The sequence below is a fragment of the Podarcis filfolensis genome (genome assembly GCF_964270895.1).
Source record: "Podarcis filfolensis genome assembly, chromosome: 4".
NCBI classification, from domain to species: domain Eukaryota; kingdom Metazoa; phylum Chordata; class Lepidosauria; order Squamata; family Lacertidae; genus Podarcis; species Podarcis filfolensis.
Window position 1 is genome coordinate 85,592,364 of NC_139607.1, and position 23,614 is coordinate 85,615,977.

The 23,614-nt window shown below is 45.5% G+C and overlaps 1 protein-coding gene across 1 annotated transcript in view; it reads right to left on the reverse strand.

Moving 5' to 3' along the window:
- The window catches only part of ARHGAP42 (Rho GTPase activating protein 42), a 168,940-nt gene that overhangs the window by 87,113 nt on the left and 58,213 nt on the right, over positions 1-23,614 (reverse strand). The window contains exon 3 of the mRNA XM_083609686.1: positions 19,724-19,785. Within this exon, the coding sequence (XP_083465812.1) occupies positions 19,724-19,785 (62 nt within the window). The remainder of the gene's footprint in view (positions 1-19,723; positions 19,786-23,614) is intronic.

Genomic DNA, 23,614 nt, shown 5'->3' on the forward strand with positions numbered 1-23,614 from the left:
CAAAGTTTAATACAGCTATTCTCCCCGCCTCACCCACAAATAATTTGAATTTGGTGGGTAATTTTTATCTGTTATAATCGCCTTCTACTTAACATACTAAATGAACTGTTGGAGATATTTTGATAGCTGGTGCTTAAAGCTGTTGGTTGAACTGGGGGAAAAGAGGCCAACATGTCAGTCATTACTCTTAAAATCAATTACCATCAGAGTACCTTGTCCATATGGAACAAGAACGACACACACAAACACCGTCAATGAGACCTCTCTGCAATAGGTTTCACGGCCATGCTTTACAACTTACTTGTAACACTCAGTATTATATAGCAAAAGCAAACCCTGAAAAGATATACTACAAATTCGGGATGGGGAGGAATCTGTTCTCGTTTTTGCACTGGGCGAACCCAATGTGATGCTTCCAAACTTGCTTGTGGAAGACAACTCTCCGATTACGCCCTTCTACGGATTGCAATTCATGGCACGCAAAAAACATACAAAACTATAAATTTCACATGAGGGATAAAGTACAAAATGCATAGTTTGTGGGGGAATGCATTGAAAAGCATGTATTTTATGTAAAGAAGTACATGCAAACACATGTACAATTTAAATGTGAGCTTATTTGTGCATCCGTTTCCAAAAATACGTGCAAAAGGTGAACCTATAATCAAGCACCAGATAGGCAGCTTGCGTCTAACCCTACTATAATTCCTTGAAGAGCTCCAGCAGTGGTTCTTGGGAACTATTTTCAGCCACGCTATTCCTCCTCATCAGTAATGTGCAAAAACCTCCCTACTACAGCCACAGGGATTTCCAGCTTACCAGAAAGTTAACATTGCATATTCAGGGCATTTCTCTGCACAAGTAGATATGTAATTTTCCCAAAGCAGGATTTTCTAAGCGAGTAAGTTTGGATTCTGAAATGGGAACACGTCAGTCCCTCCTCAAAGTGCTGACTGGTCTGTTGTTTCACCATCTGCCAGATTCTTACTCAGAAGACCAGACTATAAAAACACCCTAATAACTAATTGTGAAACAATTCTCTCTCTCGCTGTTCTCTGTTGCTTCGTCCCGCTCCCCAAACACATGCAAATCCAGGATCGATATTTAGAAACTTGTAGGTTTATTCAAACCATGTACCGGTACTTTGGAAACAGCAACTTCTGGGGAGATCAATTGTATCCTTACTGATAATTTACACATAGACATTGTGGCACAGCCGACTTTTTACCACAAAATTACAACACCTAATGAAGACAGCAGAGAAATCGGTGCTCCACTAGATTTAAAGGCCCAAGATAAAGCAGCAAAATCAAAATGTGCTCGATATCGTGGAATACCATTAAAGGTTGGGCAGAAGAATAGGACTAACTTTGGCAGGTGCCTAAAATCATGCCAAGCACACAAACAAAAATAAAACTATACCAACAAAAAGAAATGTGGCCAGGTTAGATAGAGTTCAATAATTTGGGTAGTGCCATGGGAAAGGCCCCTTCTCCAATTGCTACTTGCCCAAAGGTAAGGTCACCTGAAGAATTTGTCTGATGTACGGTGGTACCTTGGTTTTCGAGCATCTCAGAAGCCAATGTTTTGGTTTTTGAACACCGAAAACCTGGAAGTAAATGCTTTTTGGAAGCTGAATCATTTCCGCTGTGTTTTTCTCAATTTTCTCAATTGAAATTGCTGACCGCTCTTTGCACCTTGGTTGTCAAACGTTTCGGAAGTCGAATTGACAACCGAGGTACCACTGCCAAGGAGGTTCATGGGGTTTCAGGCATGGTTGACTTGGGTTTAGTATGCCTTCCATTCCTCGTCTATACCAAAGGGTGTGTGCAGATTACTGAAAAGCTGCAATAAAAGCTCTCTACTACACCACAGAAATGAATGAATACAGAAATGAATGCTGTGTTTCCCGTAGAACACAGATTTAAAATGACAGAGATTATTAAATTTGATACCGTAGAAAAATAAGTTGGCACGTTCTGGTACCTCCATCAAGATCTGGAACTCAGCAAACACAAGAGATCCCAAAATGCTAATGTCACAAGAGGAGGTTTTGGTTTATGAGGTCATCTTAAGAAGGAAAAACACACAAGCATTCCCAGGCACCCAAATGCTGGCTCTCAAAAATTACTAAGAAAAGCCTGTAATAAGTACCTTATGTTGTTGGTCACTGATTCCCCACCCCGCTCCCCGATTCCAGCCTTTCCACAAGCGGTACAAGCCAAATCTTCATGCTGTGCGTACGTCAGGAATTCATAGAAAAGGGGAACTGTGGTCACAATTGTTTCTCCTTGTGAGGTTGACGTGCAAGGTGAACAAACACATGTAATTGCATTTTTATTTTTATTTTTTTTTAGAAATGTTAACAGCCTGACGTAAACAAAATACAAACATGGGTTGGGTTTTCTTTTTCAGCAAGTCAGTAGAAGCAGAATAGCATCATAGGGAAGTGTTTCAGGATATAATGGCTGACTAGATAAATAGAAGGGGAAGAAATGGAGGCAGCGAGAGATTTTACTTTCTTGGGTTCCATGATCACTGCAGATGGTGACAGCAGCCACAAAATTAAAAGATGCCTGCTTCTTGGGAGAAAAGCAATGACAAACCTAGACAGCATCTTAAAAAGCAGAGACATCACCTTGCCAACAAAGGTCCGTATAGTTAAAGCTATGGTTTCCCCAGTAGTGATGTATGGAAGTGAGAGCTGGACCATAAAGAAGGCTGATCGCCAAAGAATTGATGCTTTTGAATTATGGTGCTGGAGGAGACTCTTGAGAGTCCCATGGACTGCAAGAAGATCAAACCTATCCATTCTGAAGGAAATCAGCCCTGAGTGTTCACTGGAAGGACAGATCCTGAAGCTGAGGCTAAAATACTTTGGCCACCTCATGAGAAGAGAAGACTCCCTGGAAAAGACCCTGATGTTGGGAAAGATGGAGGGCACAAGGAGAAGGGGACGGCAGAGGACGAGATGGTTGGACAGTGTTCTCGAAGCTACCAGCATGAGTTTGACCAAACTGCGGGAGGCAGTGGAAGACAGGAGTGCCTGGTGTGCTCTGGTCCATGGGGTCACGAAGAGTCGGACATGACTAAACGACGACAACAACAACAACAGATACAATTAGGGAAGAGGAGTGCCTCTTGTACGGGACATGTCATGCTTCTTCTGGGGTAGGTTGCCTACCTTTGATCCCAAGTCTCCACTGCCTTGCAGGATATCTTTGAGAGAAGAAAAGGCTAAGGAGCAAACCCTACAGAAATCCACAGCCCCTAAGAAGGTTGGATGGTGCCTAGTACGCCTCTTTCTAGCAATTCCTGCAGCCAGGCTGGTGCCAAACGTATTGCTCCGTTTTCCTTTGGACCACATCAGGTCGAGCGATGTCGAGCGAGGTCAAGCAATGGGTCTTGTTATCTGGGCAGCCCAGGACCTCCAAACACACTGCCTATGCTTTCGCCCCAGGGAGGTCCCTTTGGTGCTGCTAATGCAACCATCTGATTTCACCCCTGGAAGGGCACTCCATTGTCTCTCGAGACAGATGGATGCCCACAATATATGATCCTATGTCAGAACAGATTGGAGACTGTGGTCCGCTTCACCCTGCCTTTAGGTACCATGGCCATAGCTACACCTATCTTGGTCCTGGTAAGGCAACTGATTTTTGTAAATTGCTCTGAGAGCTCTTTTACCTAACGCATAGAATATACCGTATTTTTCGCTCCATAAGACGCACTTTTTTCCTCTTAAAAACTAAGGGGGAATGTCTGTGCGTCTTATGGAGCGAATGTGTGGTCCCTGGGGCTGGGGGGGGGGAACCTGGGCTGCCCCCGCCAGCCCCGCAAGCTCCGGGAGCGGCGGCAAGGCTGCGCGCAACCGTGCCGCTGCTCCCCGACCTGCTTTGGGGGCTGGGGTTGTGGGAAGCTTGGGCTTCCCCCGCCCCAACCCTACAGCTAAAAACGAAGCCAAGACAGTGAGTCGGAACCATCCCGTTCGCTGTCTTGGCTTATGTCAAAGCTGCGCGCAGCCTCTCCCGTCTGGAGAGGTTGTGCGCGGCTAAAGAGGAAGCCAAGACAGCCAGTGCGATGGATCCCACTCACTGTCTTGGCTTCTTTGCTCTTTGGGGCTGGGGGGGGACCCGGGCTTCCCCTGACAGCCCCAGAAGCTCTGGGAGAAGCGGACAGGCTCTTTGGGGCTGGGGGAAAAATAAGATTATTTTTCTTGATTCCCCCCTAAAAACTAGGTGCGCCCTATGGTCCGGTGCACCTTATGGAGCGAAAAATACGGTAAATGCTTTAATGAGATATTACAGATGCAACGGCAACGCCACCCCCAATTTCTAGGCTCAGATTTAAAAAAGCCAATGGTTGCATGCAATGCTAAATCAAGGGTGTGATGGTCATCCAGCCTAAGGGCTGGATCCATAACTGGTCCAGACTCTGTAGAAGACACCCGATGATTCAAATTTCAAGCCAGGAGGAGGGACAGACTTATCTCTGACCGTAACACTATATTTCCACAGCATTAAGATCAGGACAAAGCTCTGCTTGGAGACAGGCTAATAGAGAAATGATTTTGTATTCATGGCCCCTCTACATTGAGCAGCACTGACCCACAAAAAAACTGTTTGGGGGGTTAAGGGGAAAGAAGAGAAAGAATCCAAGCGTAACTGTTGTGTTGGAAGAAAGTAATTGAAAGTTGTATTTTAAAATATCGTTTTCATGAATGAACATGTCCAGGCACCCAGCCAAAATCAGCGTAGCTGTTTGTAATGGTACCATGCCTGGGAGCCCTTAAAACTTAAGAGACTACTGTGCAGTCCTCGATTCAGGAGAGTCAGAACACAGATTCACACTATGCACGCCATAAAAACATCCTGAGAAAAGGGCCACAATTATTTTTAAACGCACAGTGGTACATACGCTTCAGGTTACATACGCTTCAGGTTACAGACTCCGCTAACCCGGAAATATTACCTCAGGTTAAGAACTTTGCTTCAGGACAAAAACATAAATCGTGCTCTGGAGGCGCAGTGGCAGCAGGAGGCCCATTAGCTAAAGTGGTGCTTCAGGTTAAGAACAGTTTCAAGTTAAGAACGGACCTCCAGAATGAATTAGGTACTCAACCCGAGGTACCACTGTAATACAAATGGGTGGCCAAGCAGTTGCTTAAAGACTGCATCAGGCTCCTAAATGATTTTTTACCTGGCCCCTAGCAACCCTAAATTTTGCCCACAGCTTCACTCATAGCAGGGGAAGAAGAAAATTGGTGTACACACACACACACACACACACACACTTTTTAAAGGGAATACAGGAGTCCCACACTAACATTATAGCACTTTAGAATTTTGCATGTGGTGGCCTGGCTCTGTCAGAATATGTATATAACTATCAAACTCCTACTACTAGAAGATGCCACTGGCACTGTGGTGCCAAATCTCTCATGACTGGGGGGGGGGTAGTCTGTGCTTCCTGGAGACTTGAAAGGAACCCTCAAACTCAGAGTCATCCTTGCATTAAGAGAAAAAGACATTTTTAGTCAAGTGTCAGGGAACTGCCATCGGAACTAGAGGAGGAGGCGAGGCTCCACAGCGATGCTGGAGAGGGGCCAAGCAGGGAGAGAGGCAGGTCTCCGGTTGGGGAAGAAAATCAGCGCAACACCAGGGATAGAGGGGGGCCAATGGGGGAAGCAGGGAGCAGGATCCGGGACTCTTCACTGGACACCAGCGGGGAGAGCACAGGTCCTCCGCTACCCACGCCCTCCCTGCGCAGAAGACTTCCGCGCAGGGAGAGTAGGAGGAGACTGGGCGTCAAACAACTTTTATGTTGGAAATGGTTTAAGAAACGCCCACTGACGGATTCTGCCAGTGACTGAACAGCCACGGAGTGGATGGCTGTCCAGCGAGGTATGGTTTAACCAGCCAACCTAGCCCAGAGCGGCGGCAACTTACGCACAAGCAACCCCTAAAGCCATTACATCAAGTGATGGGCTCATTCTAACACCTCATTATCTTTTTCATACAATTTAAGTAGACGGACAGGTGACCCCCCCCCCCAAATGTCCCTCTTTCAAAAGCAGCAAGATTCCAACCCTTCAGAGTAAATCAGGAATGAGCACAGAGGTTTGCAGCGGGGAGGCAAATTTCCAATGCACAAGCAGAAATCCTTGTGATAGTGGATCCATTTAGCAGGATACCTGCAGTTTCTTAGTTACAAATCAGAAATCCTCAATTGGATTCTCTGAATAATTTTTTATTAACCGACCAATCACATCGAATCAAACCAAATTACATAAATTCCAAATTACACAGCCGAATTTTAAGTTTTTGTTGGGGGTACCCATATTTCAAGTTTCGAAGGGGATCCAATCAACTTCTTGCTTCTTGCTGCTGTTTTAGTGTCCACAAATCTAACCTTATGATGTTCACAGTACTATCCAGTCCTTTCTTATTGTTTTTCCACATCTCTTGTTGTTATTTTCATATATTTTTCCTTTCTCTTTGTGACCTCTGATAGTATCCACAAGCTGGTTAGAACAGTTTGTAATCCTGCGTGGATATTATTTTTTTTATCCAGTAGCCATATCCAGACGTTTTCCATATAACATCACTTCCATACATCAAAACAGTCTTAGCGTCATTAATCTTCACCAATCTGCCTCTGTTCTCAAAACCTTTGAGGAGATTCACCAGGAATGCAGTCTGAAAACAAGTCCATTCTTCCTCCCGGCTATAAATCCTTTGGCAAGATGGCGACTCCGAATTAATTGCTGCGCCATTCCAAAAGCTCTTATTGCTTCTCGATCTCCATAAAGCATACTTTTGGTTAAAGTTTATCTCCACACAGACCTTAACCATCCTGCTTGGGTCAGTTCAACCAACGATTCTAATGAGGAGGGGTTCTTGTAAATCACATAGAAGGAAAGTAAAAAAGGTCCCCCCCCCATTCAGTCCCGTTGTCAAACATACCCAGCCTTTGGTGTATCTTCATCGTAAAATATTCCTGTTTCTCCAACCCGTCGTCTTCTTTCGCAGAGGTCACTTAAATTAGCAGACTTCACTCCCCTTCTTCACTTGAAATATGTGCATTTGCTTCTTTTGTAATTAATTATTCCAAATTGCTGCAACTAGTGCGCGATCAGAAACAGCGTCCAGGAGAGCCGAGGTCCACACGGGGGCATTCTGCCTAGGGCCCTCACCCCCTTCTTTCCAATTAGGGGGTGATTTATGGGCACAGCAGGCAAAGGCAGTGTTCCCCATTTCCTTGGGGCAACAAGGGAGGCTGCCTACTCCCATAACAGCCTCTTAATTACCCCGTGTGGGTCGGAGAGATGGTATTGTCGGCCATCTTCCAATGCGCCCCTAGTGCCCCCCCCCCCGAAATCCTCAATTGGATTCTCACCTTTGTATGGATTTGCTGGGCGACCTTAGGTGAGCTGTTACTATTGTTGCACTTATTAGTTGCTTTTTTTTTTTTTTTTACAAAAGGTAAACTCAAAGTGACTTCCTTTAATTAAAGCCAGCATAAAACAAAGCAAAATAAAAGCTAAAAACCATTTATGTATATAAAATATGGTCTAATACATCCTACGCACTAAAAGGAGGCAGTACTATCTAAAACTCTGCAAGTCAAAGGCCAAAATCCTGGCTGAAAAGAAACGGTTTTGCCTGGCACTAAAAGTAGGCAATGATAGTATCAGGAAGGCCTCCCTTAGGAGAGTGTTCCATAAGTGGGGAGCCACCACTAAAAAGGCCTGTTCTCTGGTTGCCGCCCGCCACACCTCCCTCAGAGAGGGCACATGGAGAAGGATGTCTGGGTTGGTTGAGCTTCAGCTCTGACATACCTTCCAGGATCTAAGAACATCAAAGGCATCCCTGGTGGACCAGTCTACACGACCTATTTAGTTCAGCAACAGAAAGTTGTCTATGGTAAACTGCTTTGGGGAATTGTTGCAGTTGTCACAATCAAGCAGTGTATAAATGTTATGAAAATAATAATAATAATAATAATAATAATAATAATAATAATAATAATTTATACCCCGCCCTCCCCAGCCAAGACCAGGCTCAGGGCGGCTAACACCAAATATAAAAACAACTGATTGAAATACAGCTGAAAAAGCAAGATTAAAATACAACATTAAAACATTAAAATGCAGCCTCATTTCAGTAATAAAGAAAAATAAATAAACCCAAAAGCAATAGTCCTCTCCCACTGTTTCCCCCTATTCAGGTATGGCCAAACTCGGCCCTCCAGATGTTTTGGGACTGCAATTCCCATCATCCCTGACCACTGGTCCTGTTAGCTAGGGATGATGGGAGTTGTAGTCCCAAAACATCTGGAGGGCAAAGTTTGGCCATACCTGCCCTATGTATTCAGAAACATGCTGTCTCTGATCCTGTAGGTAGTATGCAGACTAGTAGCCATTATTGCATAAGCCAGGCTTCCTCAAACTTGGCCCTCCAGATGTTTTGAGACTACAATTCCCATCATCCCTGACCACTGGTCCCGCTAGCTAGGGATCATGGAAGTTGTAGGCCAAAAACATCTGAGGGGCCGAGTTTGAGGAAGCCCGGATAAGCTAAATTACATGAGCACTTGAAAGCACAACATGAGTGCTGAGCATCACCAACTTCTTACATTTTGGGGGAAATTAAAAGCCTTGTTCCTGACAGGGTGTGACGCGCTCATCGTTTCAGAAGACAGCTTCAAGGGAAAGGACAAGAAACTGATTGCTTTCATAAATGAGAAAAGGCAAGTGGCTTTGCCGTTTGAAATCCCATGCTACAATCAGTTTGCACTTTGGCTGAACCCAGCCTGGTAATATTATCTATCCCGTTCCCACAGAGGATGTGTTTCAAGAGAGAGAGAGAGAGAGAGAGAGAGAGAGCGCGCACCAAACTGTGTAGTGCACCTTTTTTAAAAAAAATAATAATTTCATGGCAGTTTTGAAAGCTATGCAAGTTGTGTTGTGTTCTGCCACCTCAGCGAAAGGTTTTATTAAGTGAAGTGGAAATAGTAAAACCCTGAAGGGCATTACGCCCTACAATCAATACTATTTGTGTGTTCAGACCCAGAACCCTCCCCCCAAAAAATAAATTCACACGACTCAAATTTTGGTTTGGGTTTTTGGCAGAATTTAGGCCACAACGATTGATTACAGAAAGTGACTGGTTGAATAGGCTCTGGTTTGACTAGCTCCCTGCCATGCAGGTAGTGCTGACCCAGAGATCCAGCATAGGTCAGCCAAGGGTGAACACCTGGATAAGCGGAAAGCCAGGAACGGCCTAACTCCGCCCCCCAAATGTCCCCCTGGACTCAGGCACGGGCATAACCCCCTCTCAGGGGTTGACCAAACCATCAAGTCCCTGGATTCCTTTAACGGAATACCCTGCACCTAGGGATGGCGAGAGCGTTCTCCCATCCCTATCACCTGAACCAGAGCCGATCCGCAACCTTACAAGTTGTGACGATTTGCTATGCGGCAGGCGAAACCCAAATGGCAACAGCTAATCAGCCAAGTGGGGGAAATTCCTGCCGTGCCCCTGTGCCAACAACAGACGGCAGATGATGGCATAGCAAGGTCAAACGCAAAGCCCTAAAAGTAGGGAGAGGTGGGCGGGTGTTCCGAATGCACGTGCCGAAAGAGGAAGATCTGGGTCACGTGCATGGGCATAAATAGGTCCCTCGAACCGTTTGGACTGCGTCCCATTGGCCAGATTGCACCCAGCTTCAAGGAACCTACCAATCGGGTGTTGTGGCTGTCCAAATGTACCCACCCACAACACAGGGTGTCGGTTTTCCAGGTCTCACCACAATACATGCCCTTTTTAAGGGAGGACCCGATTTGCAATATCTTTGCCGGCAGAGGGTTGTGAGGGGTTCCACGCAGCAAAACGAAGGCACACATTTCAGACTGAAGATCAAAGTTTCCCGGCTGGTTGCGTTCTGTTGTGCTCTCTTTGTAACGGGTTGGATTAAATCATAGCATCTCAGTGGTCAGAAACAAAGGAGACAGAGGGGGCTTTTTTTAAACCTACACGGGAGTTGGCAAGAATACAAGAGATCTACATCAAAAGCTTCTTGAGTGATAGGGCTGAAAATCAAGGGAATGCCAACAGAGGAAAAACAGAAAACAAATGGTGGAAGGGTACAGCAACACTGCACAATCTGTGTTAATTTAAATCTGGGGCCTTCCACAACCTCAAGAATATGTTAGACCTCACAAGCGGGTATTTGAGGTGTTCAAATTCGTATAGTGGTTAGTACTCCCTGCCTGGCTCAACATTCCAGGTGTTCCCCACTACTGCATTTGCCTCCCGCTATGCTAGCCATAAGGAGGCCCAAGTTATTAATTGTGGTGTAGAGAAAAAGGCAGTGGAAATAGCTGGCACTTCAGATGCCCTGGCAGAACATTTATTTTATTTTATTAAATTTGTATACCACACTTCATCCAGAGATCTCAGGGCTGTTCACAACATTAAAAAATATAGTATATAATAACACAAAATACATGATAAAAAAACGAAGAGGGGGACACAAACAAATAACTCCCCCTCCTACAAACACGCTTAAAAGGGGCGTAAGATGTCAATCAGCCCAAGGCCTGGTTGAAGAGGAACGTATTTGCCTGGCGCCTAAAGGTGTATAATGAAGGTGCCAGCCGAACTTCTCTTTTTTTTTTAAAAAAAAATAATTTTTATTAACCGGCCAATCAAATCAAATTAAATCACATCACATAAATTCCGAATTACAAAGCCGAATTTTAAATTTTGTTGGGGGGACCCATATTTCAACATCCGAAGGGGGATTCTGATCATCTTCTTGCTACTGCGTTAATGTCCAAATCAGTCCAAATCAATCCAAACAGAGTTCATAATTCTATCCAGTCTTATCTTGCTGTTTCCACATCACATCTTGTTCATATATTTTCTCTTTTTTCTTTATGATCTCTTCTGATAGTCTCCTTAAGCCGATAAACACCAATAATAATCCTGTGTGAATTTTTCCGTTCTTCCAATCCTCAAATCGAGATGGTTTCCATATATCATCGCCTTCATAGATAACATCACTCTTTCCATCATTAATCTCGCAAAACTGTCGCTCTTAAGTACCACTGAGGAGTTTCACCCACAATATAAAAACAGCTCTATTTCTCTATTTCTCCTCTCAGACTTAAGTCCTCCGACAGAACTTCCCAATATGGCGACGGCATTTTTAACTGCGTCATTCCAAAGCTCTTATACATTCCACGCTCTTCTTAAAACATGCTTTGGTTCGAAAGTTTATCTCCACACAGCCTTAAATCCACAGCTTAAGTCCTTAAAACGACATTTCTGACTCGTGAGGGGAGGGGATTCTTGTTTAATCACATAAGGAAAGAAAGGAAAGTTTTTCCCCCCTCCCCCATCAGTCATTTGCCATACCGAGTCTTGGCGTATCTTCTCATGATTTCTCTTGTTCCTCCGACTCGTCTTATTTTATCAGAGATCTCTTCTGTTAGCAGTCTTTACTCCCCCTTCTTCCTTGAGATATGTGCATTCCTTCATCCAAATTGTTTCTTTTGAAGTTCTTGCAGCTAGTGGCGCGGATCAGGGACGGCGTCCAGGAGCACCGGAATCCCACAGGAGGGCTTTGTGCCTAGTGCCCCCATCCCCACAAATTTGGGGGTGGTATAGGGCACAGTAGGCAAGGCAGTCCCCCCCCACCATCCTGGGGGGGGGAGGGAGGCTAATTACTCCCATCATAGCCTCCAAATTACCTCATGTGGGTTAGAGAGATGTTATTGTCAGCCATCTTCCGATGCGCCCCCTAGTGGCCCCCGCCAGCCGAACTTCTCTGGGGAAAGCATTCCACAGACGGGGAGCCACCGCAGAGAAGGCCCCGTTCTCGTGTTGCCAACCTCCGGTCCTCTTGTGGAGGAGGCACACTCTCCTTCCTGATTTGGCCCATCTACATGCCTGTGAAAGCCACATACTCTCTTGACGTACACAAAGGGAAGGGAGAGGGAAGCTTGTTTTGCTAGAAAGCTCCTCCTGGTTGTTCATTTGCTCTGAATTGGATGCAGAAATCTCCTGAGTCTTGAAACCAAAGCACAGCACCACTATGTGTGACCAACCCACCAAGTTCCCATGATCTGTGCATTTTCTGGCTCCAATAATCTTCATCCTGAAACGGAACTCGCAGTTCAGCTTGGAATGGAATGTTTCATGTCACTGTTAAAACAGTGGTTAAAAATAAAAGCTTCTTAGACGGGAACGGGTTTTGGAGAAATTTGCTCTCGGAGAAAGAGCAGCCAAACACTTAAGTGTATCGTATGACGCTAGCATACCTGGTTCACTTTCTACCATGACCCCAGGATAAGCCAGTCAATTCCTGCACAAGCACCAGGGAGAAGAGAAGAGCTCCCCAAAGGGTGCCTCAAACAAAGCCTATTCTTGTTCCCATCGAGTCAACAGCAGCTCTGATCTGGATTTCAATCTCTTGGATTAAGAACACATGAAATTGGCTATCAGATCTCTTTAGCCTGCTGCTAATCATGAAATGCAATAAACAGAAACAAAGGCAGCATGGACCTCATAGAACGTAGCAACACAGATGTTCTCTAAATTCCACCCAACCCAACTAGAAAGAGGATGGGGGTCAGTTCGCTCCACAACATAACATGCCACTATTTGGCTATATTATCCAGAGCTCCATGAAATCAGTCATCACTTTCATGTAGGGAAGGTCCATTGTTCTGCAGGAGACCATCTTCTTTCCATGCCGAAGGTCCCAGGGCCAATTCCTGGCATCTCCTGGTAGGACTGGGAAAGTCTGCAAGGATGTGCTTTCCTATTTAGCTGGGGTCCATTGTGGATGCTTCCAAACAGGCGTTTACTGTGATGAGATAGATATTCTTCATGCATGCAGGGTTTCTTTCTTTCTTTTTTTGTAGTGTCCTCCTAGAATTGTAGAGTTGGAAGGGACCCTAAGGGCCATCTTGTTCCAACCCCCTGCAATGGCATCAAAAAGCCAGGCTGTATTCTCCACCCACCCACCATACCCTTACCCATTTAATCTAGACTTGCTCTTTCCAGGAAAAATCCATTTTTATTTTTTTTTAAGGTAGCACCTTACTGCCAACAACTCAATGGATAGAGCCTAGGGCTTGCCGATCAGAAGGTCGGTGGTTCGAATCCCCGTGACGGGGTGAGCTCCCGTTGCTCGGTCCCTGCTCCTGCCAACCTAGCAGTTCGAAAGCACGACAACGTGCAAGGAGATAAATAGGTACCGCTCCAGCGGGAAGGTAAATGGCGCTTCCATGCGCTGCTCTGGTTCGCCAGAAGCGGCTTAGTCATGCTGGCCACGTGACCCAGAAGCTGTACACCGGCTCCCTCGGCCAGTAAAGCGAGATGAGCACCGCAACCCCAGAGTCGTCCGCAACTGGACCTAATGGTCAGGGGTCTCTTTACCTTTACACAACATTAAGCCCTTATATGAAAGCATTTTAAACTTAGCACGTTGTCTTCGACGCTACCATCTCCACACACTTGCTCCCAGTGCTTTTTTTAAATAAAAATGTTTAGGGGTACTTTCATTTTGACTCAAGAAAAACCATTTTGGGGATAGCAATGGAACTGACAATTCACTGTGCTATTCAATGGAACTGAAGATTCACCGTGCTAGAGAAGAATTTAGTTTCTTCTCCCGTTAAGATTCACAAAACGTTTAGGGGTATGCGTACCCCTGCATCTCCCCAGAAAAAAAGCACTGCTTGCTCCCATCCAGCAAACACTACACAGATTTAGCTGCACAAGTGTCTTTTTATTGAGGGCAGATCTGCTGTTTTAATGTTCTAATTGCAGGCTTCCTCAACCTCGGCCCTCCAGATGTTTTGAGACTACAATTCCCATCATCCCTGACCCCTGGTCCTGCTAGCTAGGGATCATGGGAGTTGTAGGCCAAAAACATCTGGAGGGCTGAGATTGAGGAGGTCTGTTCTAACACTCACTACATACTGGGCAGAGCATGAGATAGGGCACACCTAGCATCCAATCCCATCTATGGCACCTGGTTTTGAATTGAAACCATGCTCGATTTTAATTTGCACTTTTTTGCACAACCTGTATTTTTTTGGTATTGTTCGGAAACCGCTCAGGGCCTCAGGACACTATCTTTGCAAATGTGTACAGTGTGCTTTCTCCTCTCTGGGACATCAGCCTGAGGAACTAGGATAATACCCATCTAGAAAGAACCTTAATAGCAGAGTAAACTCACCAAGGCTTTAGATAGTCAAGATCTAAGCAGTTATGACGGCCATATAATGGAATGCACTTCCTAGAGAGCTTTGTATCAGCTTCTACTCCAGTTTTCTTCTACCAAGCACATCAGAGCTTTGATTAAGTATGGACTGAGTCCTGCTGCTTTTAAGATCACATTTGCTCCAGCTTCATTTGTTCTACGTAACTAATTCTGAGGTTGTTTTCCATCCTTTGCCACCTTGACAGGTGAGTTTAGAAATGCAATTCAAGTACCGTATTTTTCCATGTGTAAGACACCCCATGTAAAAGACGCCCCCTATTTTTTTAACCCAAAATTAAGAAATTAAGTTGTTTAGCTTTTTTTGGGGGGGGTACAGGAGGTCGCTTCCGCCAATCGCTCACCCGCCTGCCCGCCACTGCTGATCACTTGCCGATCGCACATCTCGCCGCAGCCGCAAATTGTCTGCCCGCTCGTTGCCACCAACAGCCTACCCGCCCACTTGCCGCAGCTGCCAATTGCCTGCCCGCCTTGCCACAGCCGCCTGCCCAATTCCCGCAGCCATAGCCAATCACCAGCAGGCCTTGCCGCAGCCACCAATCATGCACCCAATTGCTGCTGCCAATCTCCTGCTTGCTGCTGCCATTAATTGCATATCCCCTCTCTGCATTCACTATCCGCGTATAAGACGACACCCAATTTTTGCCTATTTTTTTAAAGCAAAAAGCATTGTCTTATACACGGAAAAATACGGTAAATGAAAGGAGGAATACGGGCTTGCCACAAAATGCATGAACTACTGACTTCTGCCATAAGTCAGGGTGAGGTGGAGATGGAGAGAAGAGAAGAAAACCTCTGGACAGCAGGCTTGGCCATGGCAAAGAAACTGGGGTTCATTTTCCTGCCTGCCTCTGCTCTGCTGCCCTGCTAGCTGCTTTCCAAATCGGCGTCCGTTTGTTTTTAATTTAAAATGTTTATAAACCACCTTTCTGCGGAATCATGGCAACAGTAGTTTGGAGAGGATGCTAAGAAGTCTTCCCTCCCCACCAACATTTAAGAGTTCTCTAGAGAAAGAGAATGACTATTAAACAATCTTGATTCTATCTATCTATATATATGTAGATATGTCCCCAAGGGCTTATTCTGGCCTTCCCCACCCCCATCTTAATGCTTTTCATCTTCCTTGAGCTTCAGATAAATGGAAGGCTGATGGGAGAAAAAAGGAAGAACTATTTATAAGCTGCTCTCCAAGATAAATTACTTTGTGCATCTTCAAGAAGAGCCTTGAAATCTATACAGAGGATCACCAGACCAAGCAGGGGAACAGGATCATCAGATAGGCAGCGACACAGCAGCACCAGAAAACGTGTTGCTCTAAAAAGAAGGAAAACGAAACTCTACAGATAGTGAAGAAAAGTGAAGTGTGGCAGCTCCAGCTCTATTAATCTTCTGTAAGTAAGAACAACAGTGTTTTGTGTAGCTCTTGGTTTCACAAATATAAAAAAGATACATGGTTCTCTCTTCTCCTACTCTGCAGTGTTCTAGACAAAAACTCCTGGGCACCCGAGTTTGTTTTTAAAGCCATTTTTCACTGGCTAGTAAAAAACGGACTGTGAGGTATTCTTTATTTCTGGCTGTGAATGACTACGATGGGAGCATTACCGAGGCATCTCCATCTATCACAAGTGCTCTCCTGAATGCGCACAAAAATTACTCATCTAAATCTAATGCTACAATAGCAGTCCGCTCTGCCGGCAAAAACATCCATCCACTTTTCCAAGAGAGCATTAAGGTGGCTCGCATGGCAATGTTTCACGCAAGACACCAACTCTTATACACAAACTAGAGGCACCCAGCATGCCCCTGTACTTGTATATGAAAACTGAAAAACAAACCCTAATATATCCAAGGATGGTACCATGATCTGCTGTCTACAGCTATTTAGCATGCCCCCAAACCACATGGCGCAATCCTTTGCCGTTTCAGACAGAAGGGAGGGAGGGAGCTGCATGTTTGACGGCTTCCCAGTTTTTAAAACGAGGCCTATCTGAACATGCAGCGAATTTGAAAACAACTTGGATCCACTTTTACTAACCTGCTGCTCTCCAGCTCTTTTGTCCCATTAGCCGTGGGCAACAGATATTGGGAGAACCACTGTTTTTAAGTCAAATGACTGCTTGCATGGTGTTGAAGAATTGTAAGGTAAAGGTAAAGAGACCCCTGAACATTAGGTCCAGTCGTGGCCGACTCTGGGGTTGCAGCGCTCATCTTCCTTTATTGGCCGAGGGAGCCGGCGTACAATTTCCAGGTCATGTGGCCAGCATGACTAAGCCACTTCTGGCAAACCAGAACAGCACACGGAAACGCCGTTTACCTTCCCGCCAAAGTGGTTCCTATTTATCTACTTGCACTTTGACGTGCTTTTGAACTGCTAGGTTGGCAGGAGCTGGGACCGAGCAACGGGAGCTCACCCCATCGCGGGGATTTGGACCACCGACCTTCTGATCAGCAACTCCTAGGCTCTGTGGTTTAACCCACAGGGCCACCCGCGTCCCTGAAGAATTGTATCCAGACCTAAATTCATTGTACATCTCTGACACGTACAACAGAGAGCCAGCGTTGTACAGTTGTTAGGGTGTCAGGGTACAGAGATGCGAGTTCCAACTCTCACAAAGCTTACCAGGTAACTTTTGGACTTGCAGTCCAACCTGGCTCACAGGCTTGAAGCATAAAAAGGTGGGCGAATTGTGAAAACACATCCTGGATTTCGCAGGAGAATGCTGAGCTAACAGTGATCGCCATCACAAGAAGCGTAGTTTGCATTTTTCCTTCCCTGCAAGCTAACAAGCATCCTTGACAAAGAAGTTGGGGGTGGGTAGGGAGGACGATCTGAACTTTTGCTTTGGTGTTCCGATGGCTTTATATTGGAGATAAGACTTTTTATTATATTTTCTTCATACAAGTCAAAGTTAAAATGTGCTCTCACTTAAAAGGTCACTGCAAGCACCTCGCTAAGGTTAATAGATTCCCCATTTAAAATTTCACGTTTCAATGCCATTACCGTAAAAGGAAAACTATGAGCTGAAAGAATGCTGGATATTTAAGGAGTCTGATAGTTCACTATATATGTATATAGCTTGCAGACTTTAATGTTCTTCCTGGACTTTGAAAATAATTACTCCCTTGTTTGAAAGCTTTCCTGTTAAACTTTAGCTTGTAATAGACTTCAGAAGCAACAGAGGAATGGTGACCAGCGCCTGCCAGGTTTTAGTACTATAAGTGGGCTGCTTGAACAAAAGAAACCTTTATCACACAACTAGTTATGATGCATAGGGACATGGGTGGTGCTGTGGTCTAAACCACTAAGCCTCTTGAGCTTGCAAATCAGAAGGTCGGCGGTTCGAATCCCCGCTATGCAGTGAGCTCCCTGTCCCAGCTCCTGCCAACCTAACAGTTCGAAAGCATGCCAGTGCAAGTACCACTATGGCAGGAAGGTAAATGGCGTTTCTGCGCGCTCTGGTTTCCCTCACAGTGTTCCGTTGCGCCAGAAGCGGTTTAGTCATGCTGGCCACATGACCCGGAAAGCTGTCTGTAGACAAACGCCGGCTCCCTTGGCCTGAAAGCGAGATGAGCGCTGCAACCCCATAGTCGCCTTTGACTGGACTTTACCTTTTACCTATGTTGCATACATGGCAGGCTAGCAACTGGAGGCCCTTGGACCAAATCTGGCCTACGGAAGGGTGCTAGTCTGAACCACTAAGAGCTTGGTTCAGCTGCTATTTCAAGAATAAAACTGGGTGGCAGAAGGAGAATTTGGCATGCTGCCATCAGCACTTTGGGAAAAGGGTGGGATAAAAGTGTGATAAATAGAATGTCGTCCTCGCCCCCCGCTGACAACCCAACAGAAGAATATGACGACAGTGGAAGCGGCAGCAGCTGGAAGAGATGTGGTTCACTAGGGAAGAGCTGAAACTGAGTATTAGAGCAGGTGCTTTGCATGCCAAAGGTTCCACATTCAATCCCCAGCATCCTCACATAAGCGCTGGGCTAAATCCCTGCCTGAAAGCCTCAAGAGTTGTCAGTCACTGTAGCTGATACTGAACCTACCCAACCTAAGATGAACTTATAATGTCTGGTTTCAATAGATTTTTCAAACGCTTAACTCAGTCTTTTAGATAAGTTCATGAAGATACCAACAAAAGGTAAGTCCGGCGTTATTCACAATACCGAGAGATGCTAGTAGAGTTGTAGATAGATGTTAATAAAGTTGTAGACAATGAAGTTGTAGATGACAGGGTGCTGGCGTTTTGCACCTGTTTTGCCCTGGCAGTCCAAGTAATCAAGAGGCCACTGTTCGCCCCCAATGGGGCCCTTTTACTGGTGCTTGCAGGTAGCACACTCCCGAGATAGTTTTCCGGGCTTCTTCAGTGGTCTAATCTCAAAGTCTTGAATCGTATATTGTTATTCAATCTTATAGAGAATACTCTTTCTTGGCTTAAGATTAAGAGACTGATTAGGAAGCCACTTGGAAAAGTTAGGTTGAGAATCTGGGCCATCACCTGTCACCCATTCCCTTTCCCAGAAGTAATCTTCAGCAAGGATACACACTTATGGCTGAAGTCTAGAAAACAGGATCAAATGTATGTGGTCTGAAGACGGAGCACTAGCCACACAAATTCCTGGTGTAGGCAGTGGCACTAGCACCAGGAGGAAGAATCTCAGAATCATAGAATCGTAGAGTTGGAAGGGGCCCTGAGGTTCATCTAGTCCAATCCCTTGCAATGCAGGAACATGCGGCTGTCCCATACGGGGATCAAACCTGCAACCTTGGCCTTATCCGCTCCAGGTGCTAACCAACTGAGCCATTTTGTAAGAAGACAAGCAGCTACATAGTTCTGCGCCTTAATCTAAAAGTCTGGAATTTGAAAGAGAACTTGAATTTAAGTCTTGAAAAGTACATTTTGTTTTATTTTGTATTTAGTGTTTAGGGCGCAACTTTCCCCAAAGCCTCCCTTTCCAGATACCTTCATACTCTAGTAGAATATTAATGAAGTGGCCGCATCTGTTGTAAGCAAGTTCTCTTCAGTTCAGTATTTTATTGAGTGGATTTCTAACCCTGCCTTCCCCAGAGGAAGCGAGTGATGTTCTGTCCAGGCTCAAACCAAACCTAGGCCTGCTTGCTTTTGCAAGTTTGTTGTGTCACGGACCATGTCCTAAATAGCAGCTCAACAACCATCTCCTGTATGCATCTGGGATGAACAGACCACACTTCGGCATTCAAGGGCACCCACTATGGTAGAAGGCATGCTAAGGTCAACGTTGCAAAATGTGCAGAACTCCCAATAATGCATTCATCTGGGGTTTGTCAGGAAGCAGTGAAAACAACAACAACAACCCAGATTCTTGCGTGCTGAGATTTCCATAAACATGAATGAAAAACAGGAGCTTTTCCAGGAGAAGAAAAACACAGAAGGAGCAGACTTACCAGGCGTCTTCTCTCCTCTTCCACCGCAATCAATAACCGGGCAAACTCCTTCAGTGACTGGGCTATGAGAGAAGAGGGCAGGGGTTGGAAACAACAAGGCAGAATGAATGAATTTTATATTGCAAAGTCATTGCTGGTCTTCACGCAAGGAGTAAGCGGCGCTTATGAATTCTTAAGGTTCCCCCTTGAGGTAGGGGAACGGCAGCAGTGAAACTGGCTTAGATTTGTCACGCAGGACTATCCTCAAGAACCCTTTCTTAATCTACAGTGCAAGGCCCCGACCTCTGCAAGAAGGAGCGAATCCATCACAAATAGAAGCCTCTGGGAAGAGCCCCAGAAATCAAAAGTCAAATGCTCAACACTTCAAAAACCTGTTTCGGGAGGATAAGATTGTCCTCCGTTCAGTGTGAGGAGACATTCCTTGGAAATGGTCTACATGTTAAGTCTTGCCCTGGGAATGCCATAAAAAAGCAAAAACAAAAAAAGCCACAGTTTCCCTGCAGGGAGAATTCAAATTTTAAGCCTACATTTCTTCTTATGTGAAAGGCAGGCATTCTTGGTCCTTGCCTGCGTGGTTTAGAGCAGGGGAACAGCTACTTGTTACATACAGCAGCCTTGCCCAACCTAGTATGCTCCAGATGTGGTTTTTTTTAACAGAATCATAGAATGGTATAATTGTAGGGTTTGAAGGGACCCTGAGGATCATCTAGTCCAACCCTCTGCAATGCAGGAACAGGCAGCTGTCTCATACAGGGATCAAACCTGCAACCTTGCCATTATCAGTGCCATGCTCTAAGCAACTGAGCACGATAGAAGCTCTGCAAATTAGATCTCCTTTTTGCAGATTAGGATATTTTTGATTAAAGAGAGGGGACAGAGTATACAGTGGTACCTCAGGTTAAGTACTTAATTTGTTCCGGAGGTCCGTTCTTAACCTGAAACTGTTCTTAACCTGAAGCACCACTTTAGCTAATGGGGGCCTTCTGCTGCTGCTGCGCCGCCGAAGCTGTTCTCATGCTGAAGCAAAGTTCTTAACCTGAAGCATTATTTCTGGGTTAGCGGAGTCTGTAACCTGAAGCGTATGTAACCTGAAGCGTATGTAACCTGAGGTACCACTGTAAATCAGGATGGATTTTGAAATGTTGGTTCAAATGACCATGCTCTAAGCAACTGAGCTATCCAGCTCCCATCAATCCCGGCTAACATTCTCATGGCTGGAGCTGATGGGAGCCAAGCATAAGGAGGACACCAGGTTGATAACGGCTATAGTACAGAATATCTGCCATCCATGCAGTGGTAGGGAGGTGAACAACTCCCTAGGATAGGTACCATTTTCAGTGTTCTTCCTATACATAACTCAAGTGATATGAGCACCAGCAAAAATAGTACCAAGCGAGAGAAGACTCCCTGCCAAATGCTCCTGCCTGAATTTATTTGATTACTGCAAAGAAATAGCATCTAAGGAGAACGAGGCGGTTTCCGTCTCTTCGGCGGATATATTCTGGCCAAGAAAATATCATTTATATTCATTCTCTGAAGTGCGCAATCATCTGTTTTTCTAATCAAGAGGTGCTCTCTTCTGAGCGCTGGAGGATAAGGCCACATTCCATTCAGTGGTAGGCTGGCAACCCGCAGGAGTCGAGCACGAAGGATGGAAAACAACACGCAAAACAGAATGACACATAAACCCAAGGTTGATTAAGTATCTCGATTAAGCACTTTGCCTTGCTATTGTTGTTTCAAGAGCCTGTTGTTAGTTTGAGAGTGCCTAAAATCTACTAGGCACCCTAGCGAAACAAAAATAGAGGGCAATTCCAGCCCATTGGCACACAACATAAATTAGACAAAATAAGACACTGCAGGAAAATTAGGGGGGGTCGGGATAGGAATGGCATGTCCGTTTCCTGGGTCAATTAAAGTAGAAATACAAACAGCAGACTGTCAGGGGAAAAAGAGGTTTCATGGGAAATTTAAAGAAAAAAGAAAGCGTAAGAGTGAAATGAACAAGCGTAAAAACAGCAAGCAATGACAAAGCTGGACCTCCAGATATTTCTGAACCACAACTCCCTCATCCCTGACCAATGGCCATGCTTGCTATGGCTGATGGGAGTTGTAGTTCTGCAACATCTGCCCTACCTTTTATTATATGTCCAAGTATGTGCAATCAAAATAATTACATTCTTACCCTGCATATCATTCCGCCTTCCTCTATATCCAGGCATAGGCAAACTTGGCCCTCCAGATGTCTTGGGACTAAAACTCCCATCATTCCTAGCCAACAGGACCAGTGGTCAGGGATGATGGGAGTTGTAGTTCCAAAACATATGGCGGGCTGAGTTTGCCTATGCCATATCTGTTCTTGGACCGACACCATGTACACAGGTGGTGGTGTATACTAAATTCTAGAGCATGCACAAACCCATGAGACAGATGGCTGAAAGAGTCCTTTAGTATTTGCCTCAGGTTCTGGATGCTTGCTAAAGCCAAATTCTAGGTGTAAGAACCACTTTGATATTTGGGAAAGGGCAGCATCTCACATGTTCTGTGTGCGAAAAGCTCCAAGGTTCAATTCCTGGCATTTGCAGGTAGGGCTGGGAACAATTGTCCGAAATCTTGGGAGTGCTTCTGTCAGCAGGCTATATTAAATCAGATGGACCAATTGGCTGACTTCTCTACGTAGAACCAAGATGGCTCAATTGGTAGAGCATGAGACTCTTCATCTCCGGGTCGTGGGTTTGAGCCCCACGTTGGGCAAAAGATTCCTGCTTTCCTGCAGATTCCTGGACTACATGACCCTTGTGGTCCCTTCCAACTCTACAATTCTGTCATTCTATAAAGCAGCTTAATAGGCTCCTAACTTGCAAATCCATGGGATTGCAGAATGAGTGGCTTTTCCTTAATGTTGCACTACAAGAAGAGAAAGAACCAAAAAGAAATCTGCCTCTTATCCCATAACAGATATACTGTACTTTTCGGTGTATAAGATGAGATTTTTAAAATTAAAAATAAAGGTTTAAAATTGGGGGTTGTCTTATATACGGATAGTGCATAGGGGGGACAGGCAATTGGTGGCAGCCGCAAGCAGAAGATTGTCAGCGGCATTTGGGCAGGTGATTGTTGGCTGCGGTAAGGCGACCGCCTGCTGCTGCGGTAATTGGGCAGGTGATTTTCGGCTGCTTGCGGCAGACGACTGGTGTCTTTGGCCATGCGTGCGATTGTCAGCAGCTGTCAGGTGGGTGAGTGATTGTCGGCAATCCGCTCCCCCCCCCAAGAAAGCTTAACAACTCTGGTCAATTTCCCCCCATTTCCTTAATTAGGAGTCCCCCAAAATAGGGGGCGTCTTATACACGGAGGCGTGTTATACCCGGAAAAGTACGGCAATCCTGCAACATAAAAAGAAACTGGAACAACACCCCTGTTAGGAAAGGTTAGGATGTTTGGGAGGAGGAGAAAGGAAATTTAAGAGAAGTGGAGAAATAGAGAGACCGCTCCCTTCTCTTCTTAATACAAGAATCTGGGGTCAGATGAAGCTCAGTGGTGGGTCCAGCAACAGGAAGCACTTCTTAACACAGCGGATAGTAAAACTAGTTATGGAATTTGCTGGAAGATACGCTGGTGGCAACTACCTGATGCTGCTTTAAAGGTGGGGTTAGACCATTTCAGGGACGCGGGTGGCGTCATAGCAGGGACGCGGGAGGCGCTGTGGGTTAAACCACAGAGCCTAGGGCTTGCCGATCAGAAGGTCGGCGGTTCGAATCCCCGTGATGGGGTGAGCTCCCGTTGCTCGGTCCCTGCTCCTGCCCACCTAGAAGTTTGAAAGCACGTCAAAGTACAAGTAGATAAATAGGTACCGCTCCGGCGGGAAGGTAAACGGCGTTTCCGTGCGCTGCT